The sequence below is a fragment of the Saccoglossus kowalevskii genome, chromosome 11, assembly GCF_978046115.1.
Source record: "Saccoglossus kowalevskii chromosome 11, keSacKowa6.1, whole genome shotgun sequence".
In the NCBI taxonomy this organism is placed as follows: Eukaryota; Metazoa; Hemichordata; class Enteropneusta; family Harrimaniidae; genus Saccoglossus; species Saccoglossus kowalevskii.
In genome coordinates this window covers 20448997-20470489 of record NC_140651.1, presented here as the reverse complement: position 1 = coordinate 20470489, position 21493 = coordinate 20448997, and the positions used below count along the sequence as shown (strand labels likewise).

General features: G+C 35.9%; 1 protein-coding gene across 1 annotated transcript; it reads right to left on the bottom strand.

Annotated features, from left to right (window-relative positions):
- Nucleotides 1–8887: 8887 nt before the first annotated feature.
- On the bottom strand, nt 8888–9487 carry LOC146736281 (UDP-glucuronosyltransferase 2B1-like). Its single transcript, XM_085505260.1, has one exon. The coding sequence runs from the start codon at nt 9485–9487 to the stop codon at nt 8888–8890; it is 600 nt and encodes a 199-aa protein (XP_085361386.1).
- Nucleotides 9488–21493: the final 12006 nt, after the last annotated feature.

Sequence of the window (21493 nt, the reverse complement as noted above, 5' to 3'; positions counted from 1 at the left end):
ACTAACAACGAGCTGGACATAATCACAAGAAAGAACTATCTTTGTAAATTACTTTTTCTGCTTGAAACATTTAGGTTAAATTCACATATTTAATCAACCATTTGAAACATAAATATATATAACTGTATAAAAATAACTGGTGCATGTCGCTGTATATGAATAATCCATTTGACCCCATTTATTACCAATACAATAATTCAATGATTTCACTGTAACCATCGTGATTAATATATTTTGACATAATTAGCCAACAGAATATATGAACATTATCAGTGCGTTTGGTTAGTAGTCGTACAGGATTGAATCTTTAAAGATGAATTGTGAATATTAAATTGTTCACAAAAACTATAGATTCTTATAAAGTGGGATCTTCATTATCAATTTTAGAAATTGTCTGAAATCACAATGCATGGTAATACAAGAATGTCCATAATTATTAGTCCTAGGTTGTATGCAGTTCAAAATAAGGGACTCATGAATTGGCATGCACCCAACTGTGTGTTCATTCATACATATGTATCACATCATATACATAACTGGTTCAAACTTCTTACATTATATCAGACATATGCACACATATTTATTTCATGATTCTAATCAAGGTGGCTGAATGGCATCCATGTTATGTCCCACAGTGCATTAAAATCACATATTTTCACCATTCCAGAATCGAATCTCAACTGTGTGTGAACAAATTTAGTTTAAATTCATACTTAATACGTAATTCATACTTGGTATGGCTGTCCTTTTTCTTAAATAAAGTGTGTTTCTTGTAACCAACCCGTATCCATAGCTAATTCTCATCAAAAAGTCTACATGCAAGAAGTATATATGCAATAGTGTCATACTATTTAAAAAGGGATTGAATTAAATCCTTAAATCTCAGTGTTTTGTGAGCATATTTTACTATACTCAGTCATACTTCAATACACCTTGCACCATTCAATATTTTAGTATCGAATAAATCTCAATAAGATTGTCCTTCACAATTAAGCAACCTCGTACGTGCCAAAAAAACAACTGCCAGGCCAAAGGACTAGCACCAATTCAAAATTGTCAATCTAAAGACTTGGTCCCAACAAAATGAAGTCATCCTTAAATCCCTATTTACTATTCTATTGACTAAAAATATGTACCTGCTCAGCATTTATTACTTCTACACAGCTGTTTCTCCAAAATTAGTTTGTTGTGGATTTCGGCAACCATTTTGGCTATGTCGTTTTACTTTGATCTGTTTTGAATTACGTTCAATTTCTTGTGCAAAGCAATTCATTTAATTTCTTTTGTTCAGTATGTTTGAAAGGAGGCTGTATTTTGGAGATATAATCTTGTGATCTGCATGTTTTTGTGCAATTTATCGAACATGGACCATCCGTGCATAGCGTGTCCTGAGTTGAAGTGACAACACAATCCCCTGATGTCTCCCAAAAATAATCATGAATAAAAAAACATCTGATAAAAACAAGTTTCTAACACAGGTGAAAAAGATAAAGAGGAAAGATTTCCTCAGTCTATGAAGGTTTTCTGCAGAGTTTTGCCAAGCGTCAAATTTCTACCAAAAGCGCATTGGTGACTGATCATATTCAACTGTTCATCAAATAAGTGCAACGGTGAATCATGTCGTGGTTCATGTCATTTCGTGTAATGTGACGCTATTCCATGCGTCATTTACCGGTTATGGCATATATTCAACTATCCATCGAACGAGTTGGACGGTGAACCATGTCATGTAATGTTATTTAAATTTGAAGCCGTTCTGTGCGTCCATTATGTTGCTACGGCGTATATTCATCTACCCATCAAAAGAGAGAAATGGTGAACCATGTAGTGGTTAATGTCATGCCATCAATTAATGTGAAGTCATTCTATGCGTAATTTATATATATTCAACTGTACATCAAAATAGTGGGACGATGAGTTTTGCTGTAGTTTTTGTCATTTCAATTAATGTGAAACCATTCAATGCTTCATTCAAGTGAATATATTGTCCTTTAATGTGAAGCCATTCTATGTGTTATTCGTGTTTCTGTGACATATATTCAGCTACAAATCGAAAGAGTGGGACGGTGAAACATGTCGTGGTTTGTATCATGTTATTTAATGTGAAGCCATTCCATGTGTCATTTATATTTTATGGCATATAATACACTACCCATCGAATGAATGGGTAATGAACACAAATAAACTGCCGTATAAATATACTGTTCATTAACGATTATATTTTGTTCTGTTTCATGTTGTATTAGGAAACGTTTGACACTGTGATATAAGTCTATTTGATGAAACGAAAGATAAACTAATACGACTCATCACAGCAATCAAATCTCTTCACATAAAGTGAAAAATATACTTGTTTTACTTGGTTTGTCATTGCTATGGGTGTAACTAATAAACAAAAGTCGGAGAATAGATTGACAATTTTTAAGTGGAAGTTAGAGCTTCCAATGATAACTGATTCATATATTTAAATTATAACAATATAAGAATCACATAATTGATGTAGCTGTTTACAAAATTCTCAGGGGACGCTAACAAAGTTTAATTAAATTTGGTGCATAGAACGTTGTAATAATTACACATAATAATTCTCCCCTTAGATGTTCAATCGAATTTTTCATTTGATTTGTTAACTTCTTATGTTGTGTTGTTTTTATTAGTTAGGTTTTCTATCTTAATTATTTATATTATTTATTTTATTTGTTTTGTTGAAAATATATTCTGTTAGTTAAGATTATCAACAGGAATCTTTCCCCAAACAATTAACATTGTTCTTGAGCAATGCTTAAATTTAAACATTAGAACATAGAAATATTGCAAATGTGACCATTGTAAGGCTTGCTATTGAGCTTCTATGAGTTGATTTTTGTTTGTTTGAATGTTTAAATTTAAGCATTTAAACTAATATATTTATATAATTATTATGTAGCTTAAATTCAAACATGGACGAGCATTTATTTCAAATCTTAAATTTAAGCAAGGATAAGCATTTTATTTAGTTTCAAGGGCTTAAATTTGGACCAACCGTTCTGATCTGCTGTTTAAATTTAAGCTTTTTTTCAGCGGCCATATATTGCTTTGAAGTGCATGAGATATCCCTGTAATGTAACCATATTATTTAAAATCATGAATACAGCAGATATTTGTAAAGACAAGAGCTGTTTTTACCGTCAAATTGTTCTCACGTGGCAAATGAGACGATGTCAACTTTTTTATCACTTTTGTATCAAATCGTACCTTATTCTGTATTCCTTTCTTTTTGTACAAGAATGTAGTATTTTTATTTAATCCGCTTGGCGTAAAGTATTATTTATAAATAAAGTATTATTTAGCCAATACAATTAATTGATACATGGTTATGCAGGTAATACACGTTCTTTTACAAGCATTGTGCGGTTATGTAGTAATACAATGCCCGTTTACAAGTAATGCACATTAATATACTACTATAATGCCCATTTAGAAGTAATATACGGTTATGTAGTACATGTACTATTATAATGCTAGTTTACAAGTTATGCAAGGCTATATAGCAAATACATTGCCGATTTACTTGCATACTCGGTTGCAGTTTTACAATTAGCATAAATACATGGATACCAGGCAATATAATACTAGAAATAATACATGAATATTGTCCTTCTTGGCTAGAATAAGTTATTAGTAATATTATATTACAATACGAAAAAAAGCAGTACTACACGCATAACTGTGGTACCATGTTTTCACACCGTATTGGTTTTGCGCCCTGTTTAGACTGCAATGCTTTTTAAAAACGTTCGAATTGTGGTACGCTTTAACCGGCTCTTCAAAATAAATAGACGGGGTATGACACGACTCAAGCTGACCAATAGGTGTTCGCTCGTAACGTTGTTTACGTGTACCATGCTCTTCTTCGTGTTATAGTGTATTTTGCCGTTTATAGAACAAGGTACACACAATCTTAAGTTATTCGAAAAAATAATTCACTATCAATATCGAGTGTTTGTTGTTCAATCTAGAAACTTCAATAATCGCTACTGTGCGGTCACTTTTCATGAAGTATCGCTGTCACCAGAAGCGTAGAGGCCGTTTTGTGCATATTTAAATATTTATATTTTCGATGACAGGTGAAATATTCTTACGGCGATAAAAAAAACGATATACCGTCGCAGTACTCCAGCTATCTATACATTGTATCTTGTTTACAACCAACTCCCCGAGTAATTGCGATTTTAAACAATATTTGTACGCCGACGTCAGAGTGTGATAACTTGAACAATAGGATCGATCAAGCAATGTTTTTCAGTATGTACATGAGTAATTTGATTTATTACTGTATTTCATTACGATTTTTTTACCAGCACATACAAATTATGTACTATTTTACGCTAAAATAACGAGGCTTTGGTTATTTGGTGCTCGACCGTCCTCAACGAATACCATAAATAATGTTCACGAACGAGAAGGCTGGTACGCGGTGTGTCATACCCCGTGTACTAGTATTTTATAGTCCTTTGGCGGAGTTTCTTCTGTATAGCGGAACACAGACACACAAGCAATCCCGCAGGGGAAGCACGCGCAATTGTTCTCCGTCGGTGACGGCGCAGTTAAATATTGATAACTAACGGCTTTCTCTATTCACCCCGTACGTGTCAAATTGGGGAAGAAATTAAATACAGATATAGTGACACAGTTTGTGTGTATATCTATTACATATATTATTATTAATTATTATTTTAGCTAGTTACCCGTGAAAGAAGGAACATGTAACTAATACACTTACATTTCCATTATTCCACAAATATTTCAAAACAGAATGTATCACTGACCCAACACTTTTGCCTGACGTCCTTGATAAGAGCAGTGGTCAAACAATATATCACGTGACAAAATGTGGCGTACATGCACTTCACTTTGATACACTGCTTGGAATCACGTGTTTCCGACTCCGGTTACATATCGGATAGAAAGAAAAATCGTGCTTAATTGTTGCGTAACCGTCAGATAACCGAAAGTCTAACCGTCGCGTAACCGTCAGCGGAATAACTACATTTCCTTTCATTGGGTCCAACCTAAAAAAACCGGAAATTTCTGAGAAAACATCGATTTCCGTTCAACTTTTATTATGCGTACTTCTAGATATCCACTCTTGCGACGGTTATTCGGGGAAAGGGATATTAGATTGATTGCTGGGCGTTACGGTCCTGCTTTTGGGTATCATGGCCTTAAACAGGTTGGTCGTCACAGTTCTGGTATAAATTATAGTTGGAAGTGTTCATATTTAGTGTTATAAATGCACGACGAATGTATGGTTTAATTATTCACAACATATTTGTGTATTTTATATGAAATTTGCAAGGCATTGGTGGAAATGGTGTGTTTGTCTATAGTGGCGTTAACGTGTATGTGAACGGTGAGGACCGAATCGGCGCGTGCCGAAAAAAAAAACGATTTCTGTCCTGATAGCTGGTAGCTATCATCAAATAGAAATTGGCCATTGCTTTTAAGTCTAACATGTGCAGTTTTATATTTTATTAAAATTTCAATTCTTTGTTGTCGAACCAGTCCAGACGTTTCAGTGGGCATAGATATGCTCAGTACTGTTCAGGAGAGACTCGAAAGACACAGACCCAAAGAACAGTTTCCTGAGAGCTTCTACCTTTGTTTTCACCGAGGTCAAAACCCAGAGCGCTTGCCATTCTATAACTGCCTATTATCATCACGAGAGGAGATTTTTTCTCAGCAAAACATTGTGCTTTGAATGGACATGCGAAACTCTGTAAGACTAACAATAAATTACCAACCGAAAAGTAACGTCACGAGCTTAGATTTAGTACGACTGAGAAACACGTAATCATATTGGTATTTCGCAGGAACAAGTCATTCTGCATAATTTTGATCTATAATTAACATCAACGCAATATTTTGCAGGTGAATTTATCAAGCACAATACGATTGAAGTTCTTTCTTTATCAAACGTGTGATATTTAGTAGCTGTCTTACATATGTTGAATAAGCCACTCGGCTCGTACCGAAATCTTGCCCTCATTGGTCGATCTCTTTATTTGTCATTACTACGTACAACACCTATTTCCATCGACCGCCAGTTCATACTAGTATTACATATATCTTCTTTTAAGTTCACCACCGAGAGTGTGATTTCGGCTCGTACCGACCTGTCAGGCAGTAAATCTCGGCCCGACTCTATATGAGGACCTAGATCGAGTTTTGTTGGCACTTGGCGTCTCGTTCCGGCCGCTCACACACACGTTTCGGTACGTGCCGACTCGTTCCCGACTGCCAGAAGCCTAGTAGATCCAGGGTCGGAATCCCAGACTAGTGAAATTTTACTAGTTACCCGCCACCGACTTGCCATTCGCAAGAAACTCGGTCGATACGCACCATTTCAGAACAATGCAGTAACCCATGAGTGCACATGATCTTTATAAACAACCAAGATCTGAAATTTCCCTCTGAAAATTACATGGCCATCAAATCAATTATTGCATTTCACTACTTAGTATTTATAGTATTTTGTTTACAATGTGATATATATGTAATTTAGATCATCTATCATGAAAACAAAATCGATAAGCATGAATTAGGCTATCAGCTATCGCAATAACTGAGAGCTTCTACCTTTGTTTTCACCGAGGTCAAAACCCAGAGCGCTTGCCATTCTATAACTGCCTACTAACTTCGCGAGAGCAGATTTTTTCTCAGCAAAACATTGTGCTTTGAATGCGACATGCGAAAACTTGTAATATTAACAATAAATCACCAACCGAAAACTAACGTCACGAGCTTAGATTTAGTACGACTAAGAAACACGTAATCATATTGGTATTTCTCAGGAACAAGTCATACTAGTTCATACTAGTATTACATATATTTTCTTTTAAGTTCACAACCGAGAGTGTGATTTCGGCTCATACCGACCTGCCAGGCAGTAATCCTCGGCCCGACTCTATATGAGGACCTAGATCGAGTTTTGTTGGCACGTGGCGTCTCGTTCCGGCCGCTCACACACACGTTTCGGTACGTGCCGACTCGTTCCCGACTGTCAGAAGGTAGTAGATCCAGGGTCGGAATCCCAGACTAGAGAAATTTTACTAGTTACCCGCCACCGACTTGCCATTCGCAAGAAACTCGGTCGATACGCACCATTTCAGAACAATGCAGTAACCCATGAGTGCACATGATCTTTATAAACAACCAAGATCTGAAATTTCTCTCTGAAAATTACATGGCCATCAAATCAAGTATTGCATTTCACTACTTAGTATTTATAGTATTTTGTTTACACTGTGATATATATGTAATTTAGATCATCTATCATGAAAACAAAATCGATCAGCATGAATTAGGCTATCAGCTATCGCAATAACACATGTTTAATAAAATAAATAATCTAGTAGACTTGTAATCTAACTAAAACCACACTTCTGTAAATGTAACTTAGATTCGCAACTATTGCAGCAATGCCGTGTTTGCTGAATCTAAATATGTTAGTTACTCTAGGCTTGTCATCTACAAAGTACTTCCACGTCAAAATATTTATTTAATATAACCTAACGTTTAATATAACCTAACATGTGATCGGTGAGGGCGCAATAACAGATATAATACTGTGTTCGGATACTGCGAATAAATGTATAATAAATAATAGTTTACCGCTAAAATGTTCATGTAATGAATAATCATAATCGGTAGACAAGCACTCCGCCACGATCGAATTAATATAAGGTTATTACGAAGATAATAATAATACGCTGTCACATCCACCTCCGCTGCGCGTCGGTCGATACTGCCGAAGTACTGTCTTCGTGCATACTTTGAGGTATCTTCGTAATAACCTAATTATTATACATCTTTTCCCTTCAAGGATACATCATGGAAATGCCGAAATTCAAAAGGTTTAGAACAGAATCAGCGAACTTCTTTGCATGGAGTCCGGTCAAATCCTGGTGGCAGCCATGTTTGTTTTTATTATTAGAGGACGCTTACGGGCGTAATCATTCCATATTTGGAATTCGCATTTCCAAATATGGTAGTATGAAAATACCCCTTAAAATACCGCAAAATTACGGCACGCTGTAACTTGTGGCGTTACGGTGACAGATGTAAAATAATGCAAGTTAGTTCCATACAGCATATACGACACCAGTACGAATATATGCACACAACAAAAAATATAAAGTTGTCGCATGCATTGGACGATTGCCATAAACTAGTAAGTTAAAGCTGGTTATTTTGAAATATGGTTTCCGAGTCATTAAACCGGGCCACGGAAGCAGGTTTATATGAAAAAGTAAATGAAATCTATCATATCAAACCAGTAGCGTTACACGTATGTAGTTCACTGTGCGTGATTTACGCTAACTAAATTGAAAGTAAAACAACAACAAACTCTCAGCTGAAAGTATTAAAAGAGCAACTTAGTGTATCAGTTCTCCAAGTTCGGCGTAAAACGACTGCAAATTTGGGAATTTCCGTTCTTCACACAGAACATATCATACGTAGTACTTCGAAATTTACGCAGTTTCCGTTTTCGAGTGGACCTAACCGATATCCGATAAAAGAAATACATTCATGAATATATCGAAATTCATATATATATATATAACAATAAACATTTTCAAGAAACTCACCTGACTAAGAGGGTCTGGGGTTCTTGCTGTTAATGAACCAATATAAATAGCATGCGGCATCATAGGGCGGGGATAATCGAATGCAAAATCAGAACAGAAAAGTACTAACTCCGAATTTCTACATAAACTCCTGTATGAAAGCTCTGGTCGGATGTTATGCCTTTGCTGTATACTTTTGAATGGTTTTAGCAAAAGAAACTCAAACATTGCAGCCGATGCAAGGTATGCAAATGTATTGCCCAGTCTCTGAGAAAACGTCATCTCATCTGAGTATCCTGTTTTACCGCTGGTACATATGCAGGGTTTGAAGTCAAACCATGAAGTAAATCGTCTATCGTCGGTAAAGCTCTCATGGTGGAGACACTGACGAACGGTACACGCAATGTATCAACGATTAGAGCGAAGCCTGGGTTAAAGGCATTAGCAAGAATTAGATCAAAGTTCGCGGCATTCAAGCGTTTTATGCTGTTACTGTCTTGAATAAAAGCCTCCGTCTCATCTGCCAAAACATAAAAAATGCGAAGTATTTCAGAAATTGTTAGTGCAATATGTGCACTTTTTGTGACTCGGTTGTATGCATCGGGGAATTCATTGAAGCCGGATTCATAGTTTTCAAAATTCATAAATGTTCGTTGTTCTTTGATCAGTCCTGCAAATCTTTGGTAGTAGAGATCATTTATCAACACGGTAACGTTATGACCTCTCGTGGCCAGCAGTTCTCCAAATCTCGTTATAGTAATGTAGAAATTCCCGAACGGGGCGCCAGGGAGAATTAGGATATTGCTGCACAAGACTGGGCAGATCACACACGCTATAACAATAGCACCGATCCATCGGGTATTAGAAAGTGCGGCCATTTTGACGGCGTCAATCAAAGTCCCAGTCCAATGCACAAAACAAAAGGCTTACCTTTAGTGGTATGATCTGAGCTCAGTATTCTAATTTTGTCTTGTATCGCATTATCATAATTCATGCAGAACAAAACACCCTAGCCAAGGTAATATAATATCCCGAACATTAGCAGTGAATTGATATGTGGCTGTATTATGACATTAATCTCAGGATATGTCTAGTTTGTACCCATCAGATAAGCTACTATATGTAGGAGAAAGTGAATGTTGTATAAATCACAATTACTATACGTGATTAAATAATTGTTACTGTCCTATGGGGCCTTGCGTCATCAAAATGTCGCGCTATGGCAGAAGCTTGTCGAGTTTTGTGTGACGCATCCAAGATGTTGAAAGAATGCATGTCGACGCCTCTGAACTCGTCAACAAGTGTCGCTGGAACTAATAACGAGCTGGACATAATCACAAGAAAGAACTAGCTTTGTAAATTACTTTTTCTGCTTGAAACATTTAGGTTAAATTGACATATTTAATCAACCATTTGAAACATAAATATATATATAACTGTATAAAAATAACTTGGGTATTTGGTGCATGTCACTGTATATGAATAATCCATTTGTCCCCATTTATTACCAATACAATAATTCAATGATTTCACTGTAACCATCGTGATTAATATATTTTGACATAATTAGCCAACATAATATATGAACATTATCAGTGCGTTTGGTTAGTAGTCGTACAGGATTGAATCTTTAAAGATGAATTGTGAATATTAAATTGTTCACAAAAACTATAGATTGTTATAAAGTGGGATCTTCATTATCAATTTTAGAAATTGTCTGAAATCACAATGCATGGTAATACAAGAATGTCCATAATTATTAGTCCTAGGTTGTACGCAGTTCAAAATAAGGGACTCATGAATAGTGCATTTTCCGAAGTCTGCGAGGTCTCGCGCGAGTGAGATTTCACCTTAACAACAGGTTGCTAAGCACGTGACAAAGGTCAAATATTCAAGCTTTTAATGGCGTCGCTCCATGAGTCCATTCACGCAACGTGTAAATCGACGAAAACATTCTGCCTTTTCACCGTTTGCCGCGTACGAAATCAATGGATAACATCGATAAATTGACAGTTCCAAAGCTCAAGGACTTTTTGAGGAAATTCGGCGTGTCAACTTCCAACTACAGAAAGAATATTCTCGTAACGCTTGCAAAGGCAGTCCGAAACCTGAACCTTGACGAAGACCCAGATTATTCACGGTATGATCCAAAAGATGACGTTAGACAACGTCTTATTGATCTGGGTTGTGATTTCACTGACCCTCTGAGTCTTCCAAATTATTCTTCTGATTTTACTAGCGTTCCCGATTTCGGCCTGTGTGATGTGTTTAACTACTTAATGTGTCACCGATCGGATTATGACTGGAAAAAACTCAGGGCATACACGTCTTATGAAGACCATAAGTTATATTACGATGGTCATGTGTTGGATATGGAATACACCGCGATATCTGAGAGTAGCTCTGTTGGTGCATTTCGAGCCCAGGTTAAACCTACTCAAAAAGACAAAACATATCTTAACAAGTCAACATACAGTTTGTGGTTTCTACTGACAAAAGAACACTCTGAAGTTATGACTGCATATTGTGAATGTCCTGGAGGGTAAGGTGCAATGTTATTTATTTTTCTATGATATCATATACCATTTTTTATTTACAAGAAATCATTTTTTAAATAAAATATAATACATGCAATAGTCTCAGTGTGCAGTTGTATTATCTATATCCACAAAGTACAAGGAATTCCATAAATAAGTATTTTACTGCTGTGAAACAATGAGCAAAGTGGAAATTTAAGTAAATGGATGAGGTATAATTTCCCAAGTTGCTTAACTGAAATATTTTAATTTTGATAATTTTATTTTTACAGTGCAGATGGAGCATGTCATCATGTGGCTGCAACACTTTATGAACTTGAGGCATTTAATAAAACATCAGTAACTGATGGTCCCTGCCAGTGGAAAAGAAGACCAATGGAACACGATGAACCTGTTTCTGTTAAACGTCTTAAGATACTATTTGCACGGTATGTTTATTTCATAATAATATGTTTATCTCAAAATGAATAGGCTAAATAGGAAATAGGCTTACATCCATTGATGTTGTGCAATATACTGTAAAACAGTAATCCGGAACATACAAATCTGGGGCACTTCCTAATTACACTTGACATTTTTTATGGAGGTGTTAACTGCACATTTGGCATGCGACAGACAAGTACAAATGTATTGTGAAAACCGCAAACAACAATGACAAGAGAGATTCGCTAAATCAAAATTTCGCTATTACGTCATTTTACCACAATTTGTTAAAATTGCATGTCGCTTTTTCAACATGTTTTACAGTAGTATTTTGTTTTATAATATTATTTTCCAGCTATGGCGTCCAGAAAGCAAATAACATAGGCCAGGAAGATTTTGATCCAAGAGACCCAGTAGACAGAAAACCATTGACATAGAAGCAGGAAGAATCATTTGCTCAAGGACTCTCACAGGTTAGTCGTATGTTGTTTGCATTTCTTTACACAATCCAAAAGTTCAGAGGTCATAGCCACAGGTTTCATTCATCATGGCCACAAAATCATTTTGATTTAATGGCTTCATAACTGATTGTAAATAGCATTTACTATTTCCTTATTGGCAGAACAGAGTTATTATTTCATATGAAACCTCAGTATATGAAAAAACATGTTTGCAGCATTGTGAATAGGGAACCTAGTATGGTGGGGATATATCATATAAGCCAATTTTTGTCAGTGGTTAATGTTTTGAGCTCTTTATTTAATGAGAAATGTGTGATATCTTTGTTTTTGCAAACATTTTTTTCTGTACTCTTACAGATAATACCAAATGCTGCAGCACTTAGCTTACTACTGCCCTCAACAGATGTGCCAAAAGATGTTAAAAAAGACCCAAATCAAGACTGTCTAAACTTATCACTTACAGTGAAGTTTCAGAATTTTTTATAGATTCATTTGCCAGAAAATTTAGTTTCTTCTACTCAAGACCTGATTGCAATGTTTCTTAGAAACCTGACATACACACCTGAAGAGGTAAATTTCATTGACACAGAGACTGTTGGGCAGTCTGAAAACCCTACTTGGCGTTCAATGCGGAATGGGATCTTGACAGCATCTGCATTTAAACGTGTTGCAAGTAGGGCTACAACATTGACAAAAAAAACATCTGCTGACCCATCTAAGGTAGGTAGTTCATTTAATCATTCGTTGTGCTGTTCCACCGTCGGGGATTTGCCTGCTCTATAGTGGGGATGAAGAAAGGAAAGTAAGGCCAGGGAAGTGTATCTTATGGTTGAAAGAAAAAAAACACAGATGCCTAAAAATCAAAGTACCTGGACTTAGAGTTTACATTGAGAAGCCATTTTTAGCCTGCTATTAGAAATTAAATGTCCATATTCTTTGCGACTAAAGTCACCAAAGGATGCTGCTAAAGAGAGGGGGTGCTTGAGGAAGGTAGAAACTGGCATCTTTCTGAAAGTGCAGGCTACTATGTCCAAATACAAGGCCAGTTAGGTATTTATGGTTTGACGGAATGCGACCTAGTTATTTATACGAAAAAAAGGACTGTTAATAATTACTGTGCCATTCAATGAACAGTACTTTACTAGTATGGAGGACATATTGTCATTTTTTCACAGGGAGTATGTTTTACCGAGGCGTTATGCCATATTATAAGATGATTTGTGCTCTGTATTATGACATACTGGTACAAAAATCTTTATAAGTTTTGAGGCCTGTATGTTGTAGCTAACTAGAAAATATTTTCACTTTTTATGCATTTCACACTGTGTACCCTTTGTACTGTAATAGAAAAAAATAAGTACTGCCATTAAACTTGTTTTATATAATTTTTTTTAAAAAAATATTTATTTTTCTGTAATGAAAGCACATTTCATAATAAAGAATAATAAACAAAAATATTCTGTCTTAAATGTCAATGTACTGAGAACAAATATTGCTGCACAGTGTGTGGAAATTATTGCCAAGCTACCTGTTTACACATCACATGATAACACTATCATCAAAAATAACTTCCAGTGAAAATAAAGTATTTTACAATGGCAATAGTACTCATGAAAACAAGTAAAAGAACATTTGAAATAAGTAAATTTGAATAAGTACTGAATGTCTAGGTATGCACACTGAACTTGTAAATGAAAAACAACAATGAAATGTAAATAAATTCATTAAAATAAAAATAAAAATAATGGCCAGTGTAAATTAATAAGATTAAATATAAATAAATGTGTTAAAGCACTGTACATGAATCAGTTTTCAATGCAGAATTACAGGCATAATTTCATCTTAGACTTGCCTATTTGACCAACACATTGTCAATATTGCACAATGCAGCACAGAGTTGGACAGTTTGATTCAGTATTTTTTTGGACTTCAGTGGAAATATACCTTGAAGAATTTTGAAATTTTTCAAACGTCCAATTGCTCGTTCAACATGTATTCGGGCACTTGCAATCCTCCTGGTCTTGGTCACTGCTCTTGCACTGAGTTGTTTACCATGTGCAAATGGCGGTATGTTTAGTGTGGCTCTATGCAACGCCAAAAGATCTCGTATTAAAAATCCGCGATCTGCCATGACATCATCCCCATGGTTGACATTGTCAAGGAACCCACTTTCCTGCACAAGTTTGCGATCAGATATGGAACCAGACCACAAATCTGATACAAAAGTAAATGCACCAGTTGGCGATATTGACACAAGGGTCTTCAAGGTGTTGTGGTGTTTGTAACTAGACCATGTAATCCTTTGTGATGATGGTATGGAAGGTTTCTGGATAAAGAATTCTGTGCAATCTATAATTGCAACTGTCTTTTTAAAATGACGAAATGTCGATGGAATTGATGATCTAATATAATCTTGTTTAGGCCACTTTATTAAAAATGACAACTCTTTACTCAGAAACTCAATCCATGTTGTACAGTAGCGACTGACTGTGGCAGGTGCAATGCCAAATGAGTCGGCTAAATGTTCTATATCCATTCCTCTTCGTAGTCTGACAAGTACCAGTAAAAAGGCTTCATATGTTGTAAGAGCGCGACAGTAACCACCCTGACTGACTGGATTATCCTAAGTAGCAAAACACAAATTACAATAAAATACAATGATTTTTAAAATATGATTGAAACATTAAATTATGCCAACCATTTCTTGCTGAAGTATGTTGAACTACCATACCAAAATATATAAATTTGTCATGTATACAAATTGAAGTCTGGTACTTTCAGTTGTTAATATGATGATGGATTCTATTGTTGGAAAATGGACACTAAACCAGTGACAGATGAAAACGTTTTATGTGTGCAGTAAATATACCAGTAGCTGATATTTTTTCACAATAGAGAATTTGAATCAAAACTTACAAGAGTGTCTTGTCCTTTCCAAATTGTAAGTCTACCTCCCTTTGATTTGATCCATTTAAAAATGTATAATAATAGTTGCAGTGATGCTAACCCTAGAAAAAATAATATGAATATTAAATGAAAAGGATAGCTTATTTACAGCAGAAAAGGTGAAAACACAATATTTTAAATAAATGAATAAATAAACAACACATTAGTTTAATTACCTGTGTAAAATTTGCAAGATTTAGCATTTCTTTCAATATCCTTTATAATGAGTTCTCTTTTCATATAATTTCTATCTGTGAGTGCCCTGTCACTGTAGGGTTCCATGTGTTCTATAGTTAAATCAGTCTGTGTTGATAAACTGCAATGGGATGGCACAGTCTTCATTGGTTTGCACTGAGCAATCTCTGGAGTATATGTTGATACATCTAAAAAAAAGTATGGAATTTAAAGGCCTGAAAAAAATCTACCCAATGTTCTTACTTGACTTCAACCGAAAATAAATTGAGAACAAAATGGGTGTGTATGCAAGGAAGAAATGCTTTGGCTTGTCTTATATTTTTCATCTTCCCACAAGCAGAAAAAAAATTAAAGCTGCAAGCAGCATCACAAGGGCCCAAGTATATGCCATAAATAATGAGGTCAAATGATACACAATTAGTTTGAATGATTAGTACCATGAAGTCGAAATGCAGTTGGTTCCATATATTTATTTGAGATATGACAGTTATGCATTTTAATGAGCTCACATGACCATATATGATCATCTGTTATTTTAATCAAATCTCTTGTTCAATGTTGTCATAATAACATAGTATTCATCTTCCGAACTGCAACAGTGTTTGAGATATAACGATTATGCATATTAATGAGCTCACATGACCATATATGGTCATCTGTTATTTTAATCAAATCTCTTGTTCAATGTTGTCATAATAACACATGATTCATCTGCAAGAGTGTTTGAGATATAACGATTATGCATATTAATGAGCTCACATGACCATATATGGTCATCTGTTATTTTAATCAAATCTCTTGTTCAATGTTGTCATAATAACACAGGATTCATCTTCCTAACTACAACAGTGCTTGAGTTATAACAGTTATGCATATTAATGAGTTCATCTGACCATATATGGTCATCTGTTATTTTATTCAAATCTCTTGTTTAACATCATAATAACACAGATTTCATCTTCCTACCTGCAACAGTGCTTGAAATATAACAGTTATGCATATTAATGAGTTCACATGACCATATATGGTCATATGTTATTTTAATCAAATCTCAGGTTCACTGTTGTCATGATAACACAGGAATCATCTTCCTACCTGCAACAGTGCTTGAGATATAACAGTTATGCATATTAATGAGTTCACATGACCATATATGGTAATCTGTTATTTTAATCAAATCTCTTGTTCAACGTTGTCATAATAACACAAGATTCATCATTCTAACTACAACAGTGCTTGAGTTATAACAGTTATGCATATTAATGAGGTTAGAAGCCCCCCACCCCATGGGCGCGTAGCCACATGACCTAGCCATGTGCCATTAAGGGGAAAGAATGTATCTAAAGAGTAGAATACACGTACAAAATTTTATTCCAATCGGACTAATACAAAACATGTAGTTGCATAATTTCAATTTTCACAAAATCCAAGATGGCGGCCAAACCACGTGACTTATCGAAAATATATTATTTTTTCCATATGGAGTTGAGGCCAGGCATGGTAAATAAAACATCTAGTAGATTCGTTGAATCACCTCTGAGAAACAAATGCCCAAACTTTTGGTCAATTTTCCTCAAAATCCAAGATGGTGGCCAAACCATGTGATTGATCTGAAATCTTTTATAGGTTTCTGAAAGAGATTGATATAGAGATGGCATGTAGCAATATTGAAAATAATCGCTCACGTGTGGCATGAGTGAAAAACTACTTCCTGTTGAGAACAAATCCAAAATGGCGGCCAAACCACGTGACCAATCATAATGAATTTCTCAAATCTAAATCTGCTCCATATGTAGAAGCTAAGTACTGAATATGAGAACATTTTACTTGGCGGTTCTGAAGAAGAAGATTTTAAAGTGTTTTTTGCCGTTTTTAGGAAAAACAAAATGGCGGGAAAAGTCACATGACCGCTAAAGTTTTTATTTCTGATATTTATTACACATGAGTTGTACTATATACCATAAAAAATCTAGAGGCCTAGACCCTCAGAAAGTGGTCAAACAGCCAAACTAATTGGCCAATCAAAATTCTGAAAGCATGTTGCACCAGTTCACATTAGGGACTATCAGTATAGAGCATTATCAGACTATTCCGTTCAGCGGTTTTCTCAAACGGCTTGACGAAAAAAGTTACGGAAGAAAGAAGATTTGATTTGATTTTAGAATGCTCATTGATTAACAACTTTACAAGTTGAGACAATTAAATACACTATAATCTGGTTTGCTCTAAAAAGTTACGAAATTGCTATAAAAGTTACGATTTAAAATTATACGGCATTTACAGCATAATACATAGTGTGTCACTCATATTTACAATTTTGAGTATATATACATAAATGAGTATTACAGTAAAAAATTATTTAGAATTACATTAAAAATCACTTTAATTCATCTGAAATATACAGTTGACCATTTTCTGCTATAGCGATGGCTTCGTTAATACTCCATATTTTGTTAAAATTGTTTACTCCATATTCTGTGCTACTGTAGAAGTAGTATTCTCCATGGATTCTTGAGCGCAGTCTTGTCTTGAATACTTGCACAACATCAGTAGGTGTTTCATCGTTGAGGGCGTTATGACGTGTGATTTGAATGGCCAGTTTTGCCGATATCAAAATATAGTTAAACAAAGCTAAAGCCTTCTTCTGTGCTCCCCCAAAGGATGGTGGACCCAGAATAAACCACCAATGTGGAAGAATAAAGTCATCATCGATTAGTTTGTGACTTATTTTTCCAATAAGCTCAAACAAAGGTGGGAGACGAGAGCATTGGAAAAAAAACATGCACGAGATCATCTTCTTCATGACAAAAAACACACTCAGAATTGGGGCGATAGCGGGCAGCATGCAGGAAACCGCCAGTTGGATATGCACCATGCAAAATTCGCCATTGGAGATCTCCCTCTCTTTTAGTAGTAGGAGGTAAGTAGCAATATTTGTAGACTGGTCTAATTGTATCAGGGAGAGAGAGTAAATCCCGCCAAACTGTATCAACATAATTGGGAATGGTTGCATACATTTGTGACAGTATAAGAAACCTATAGATGGCGCCCTTTTCAATTTTGTACAAAGGACAGTTTAAAATTGTTTCATCCTTTTCAAAAACTATTTCCAATGAATACTGCCATGTCTGTAATTGTGCAGGATTACCACTTGCAAGAAATGTGTTGACTTTTTCCACAAGTGGCAGTGGAATTGACTGGTGTAATATGGAGAAAGCTTTTTCTAGAACGCGCAGAGAATAGATAGGCACCTTTTCATTGATTTCTGTTATGTTGAACCAGCGTTTCTCGGCTAAGTTGACTAGATCACCAATGGTGGATATGCCACCCTCTACAAAATGTGTGAGAATAAAAGGCTCTTTGCGAACAGAGTGTAACACCAAATTATTGTTAAAAAGTGGTTCAATCAAAATAGATTCAACTGAAGAGGGTATATCCTTTCTGAGTGTCTTGTTTGCAGACCAGGTCACAAGAAGCTCACGATAGAAATCGTGGTTGCTGTACAAACAAGTCGAAGTCAGATTTATAACAAAGAGTTGTTTATCATAGTTGAAATCATTGGTTTCTTGCAGAAAATGGTTTGTGAAGGGAAAACATGGGTGATCTGAGTGAGAGTACAGGTACCTTTGAATATATTGGAGGCGAAATGCCCTGATACGACTCGTGATGTGAACCAATCCTTGTCCACCATATTTTAGTGGCGCATATACCAATGTTTCCGATTTCCAGTGCCGCCCTTGCCATAGGAAGTTAAGAAAAAGCGTTTCAATCTCTTTGATAACATGAACTGAAGGACTGAAGCAGAAGAGACGATGGAAAAGTTTTGTTGCTGCCAGTTGATTTACTATGATGACGCGTCCTTGATAGGAGATTGCACGTGCATAGCGGCCCCACCATTCTAGTTTAGATTTCACTATTCTCACTGCTTCATCCCAGTTTTGGTTATTGTAAGCTGTGGTGTTTCCAATATATACTCCAAGTATTTTGAGACCGGTGCTGTTCCATTGTATATTCATTGGCGCATCAATGCGCCCTTTCCACAAACCAACCCATAGTCCTTGCGATTTTCCATAATTAACGCGTGCATTGCTAGCTTTTTCATAAACTTCCAGCCAGTAAGACAGTTTCTGAAAGTCTTCATTTCTGGTTATAAAGAAATTTATGTCATCAGCATACGCAGATAGCAGGCATGTGCGCTTTGCATATTTAGGAATTAAAATACCCTTTATGTGACTTTTCGTGCGAATCTTTTGAAGCAATGGCTCAATTGCAATGGAATACAGTTGAACAGATAGGGCACATCCTTGCCTGATTCCACGTAGGAAAGGTACAGGGGCAGTTAAAGCATTATTTATTCGTATCAAACTTTGTGTATCAGTGTAAATTAGTTTAATGTATGATATAAAGTTCTCACCAAAGCCAAAGGCATTTAATGCGTTGTACAAATAGTCACGATGAACCCTATCAAAGGCCTTTTCTTGGTCGAGAGCTACAATACCTAATGGGATGCTGGACTGATTGGCGTAGAAGACAGAATCGCGCATCAAGTTGATGTTATCATATATCTGTCTGTGCGGTATTGTGTAGCTCTGGTCAACGTGTATTATCTGACCTAGCGCCCTCTTGAGACGCAATGAGAGAGCTTTGGTGAGAACTTTATAATCAGCACAAAGTAAGCTGACGGGTCTCCAATTTTTTAATAAGGTATTGTCACCCTTTTTAGGAAGAAGGGAAATGACAGCTCTACGACAGGACAGTGGTAATATGCCCTCATTAATAGATTTTAAAAACACTTCATGTAAATCATGTCCAAGTGTAGACCAGAACTTTTTGTAGAACTCTGCAGGAAGTCCATCAATTCCAGGCGTTCTACCATGACTGATTTGTTTCAAAGAATCAGACAATTCATCAAAAGAAAGAGGACTGTCACACATAGAAGAAGTGTCTATATCGAGCTGTGGTAAATCGCTCAGAATCTCGGCCTGTGCCTCGTTAGAAATTGTGGATGGTGAGAACAAGTCAGCATAAAATTGTCTTGTCAGCTGACACATTTCACCTGTGTTACTTGTAAGTGTGTTGTCATGGTTACGAAGTTGGGTGATAGATTTATGTGTGCCTCTATTTTTTTCAAGATCAAAGAAAAAAACTACAACTACTATCAGAGTCATTAAGTAGACGATGACGGGAGCGAATCGACGCACCCTTTGTTTCCTTGTTTACCAAGTGTTTGAGCATTTCCTTTTTCTGACAATACTCTGTATTTTCCCCGACGTTGTCAGGAAAGCGTGTCTCAAGTAGTTTTATTTCACGCATGAGTTTTTCCTTTGTGTTCTTGAGTTGAGATGAGCTATTAGAGGTATATTGTTTGGTTAATTCTTTAATTTTGTATTTACCCAGATCCCACCATTTTTGTATATTGGTATAATTATTTTTCATTTTGCGCCACATAACCCAGAATTCATTAATAATGTCACAGTATGTTTCATCATCGATGAGACTGGTATTAAAACACCACAATGGAGACCGGTTATTAACATGTCTTTGAGACAAGACAAAAGTTATCAAATCATGATCTGAGAACTGAAAGGAAGGTTGGATTGACACACATGATATTTTTGAAGTTAGTGCTTTATTAATAAACACAGTGTCCAGCCTAGAACCACTGTCACCTCTGACCCAAGTGTATACCTTCTCGTTGCCATGGAAATGACGCCAGGCATCGACCAACTTATAGCGATCAAGTATGTTTTGCAGCAAGTTGGCTGACTGTGGATGAGGCTCTCGTGCATTATTACGGTCTAGTTTAGGATTCAATGTGCAATTGAAATCACCCGCCATGATTATTGGGTGATTTTTGTCTAGATCATTTAAAGTCTTTTTGAGAGTTTGAAAAAACGCAAGACGATTGACACCATTAGTCGGTGCATACACATTGAGTAAATTGTAAAAACAACCATTGACAGTCACATGTAGATGCAATAAATGACCATCAATAACACTATGTGACGAGTGCACATTTATTTGTTTGTTAGGATGTGTGAGAATAGCAACGCCAGCTGACGTGCTAGAACAATGTGAATAATAAATTGGTGAACGCCATACCACTTGCCACCTGGCTTCATCGATTGGAAGTGAATGCGTTTCTTGGAGAAAGTAGAGGTCAGCTCGGTGATTTAACTTCAAAAAATTGAACAGATCATGACGCTTAAGAGAATCACGACAACCATTGACATTAAGAGAGACTACTGAAATAGTCACCATAATGAGTAATAAAAGAGCGGAAATACAATACATTACTGTTGAGTATTTGCTTTAAGCAGAC

Excerpts from the sequence above, each read along its gene's own strand:
- LOC146736281 (XM_085505260.1), bottom strand. The coding sequence starts at position 9,487 with ATGGCCGCACTTTCTAATACCCGATGGATCGGTGCTATTGTTATAGCG.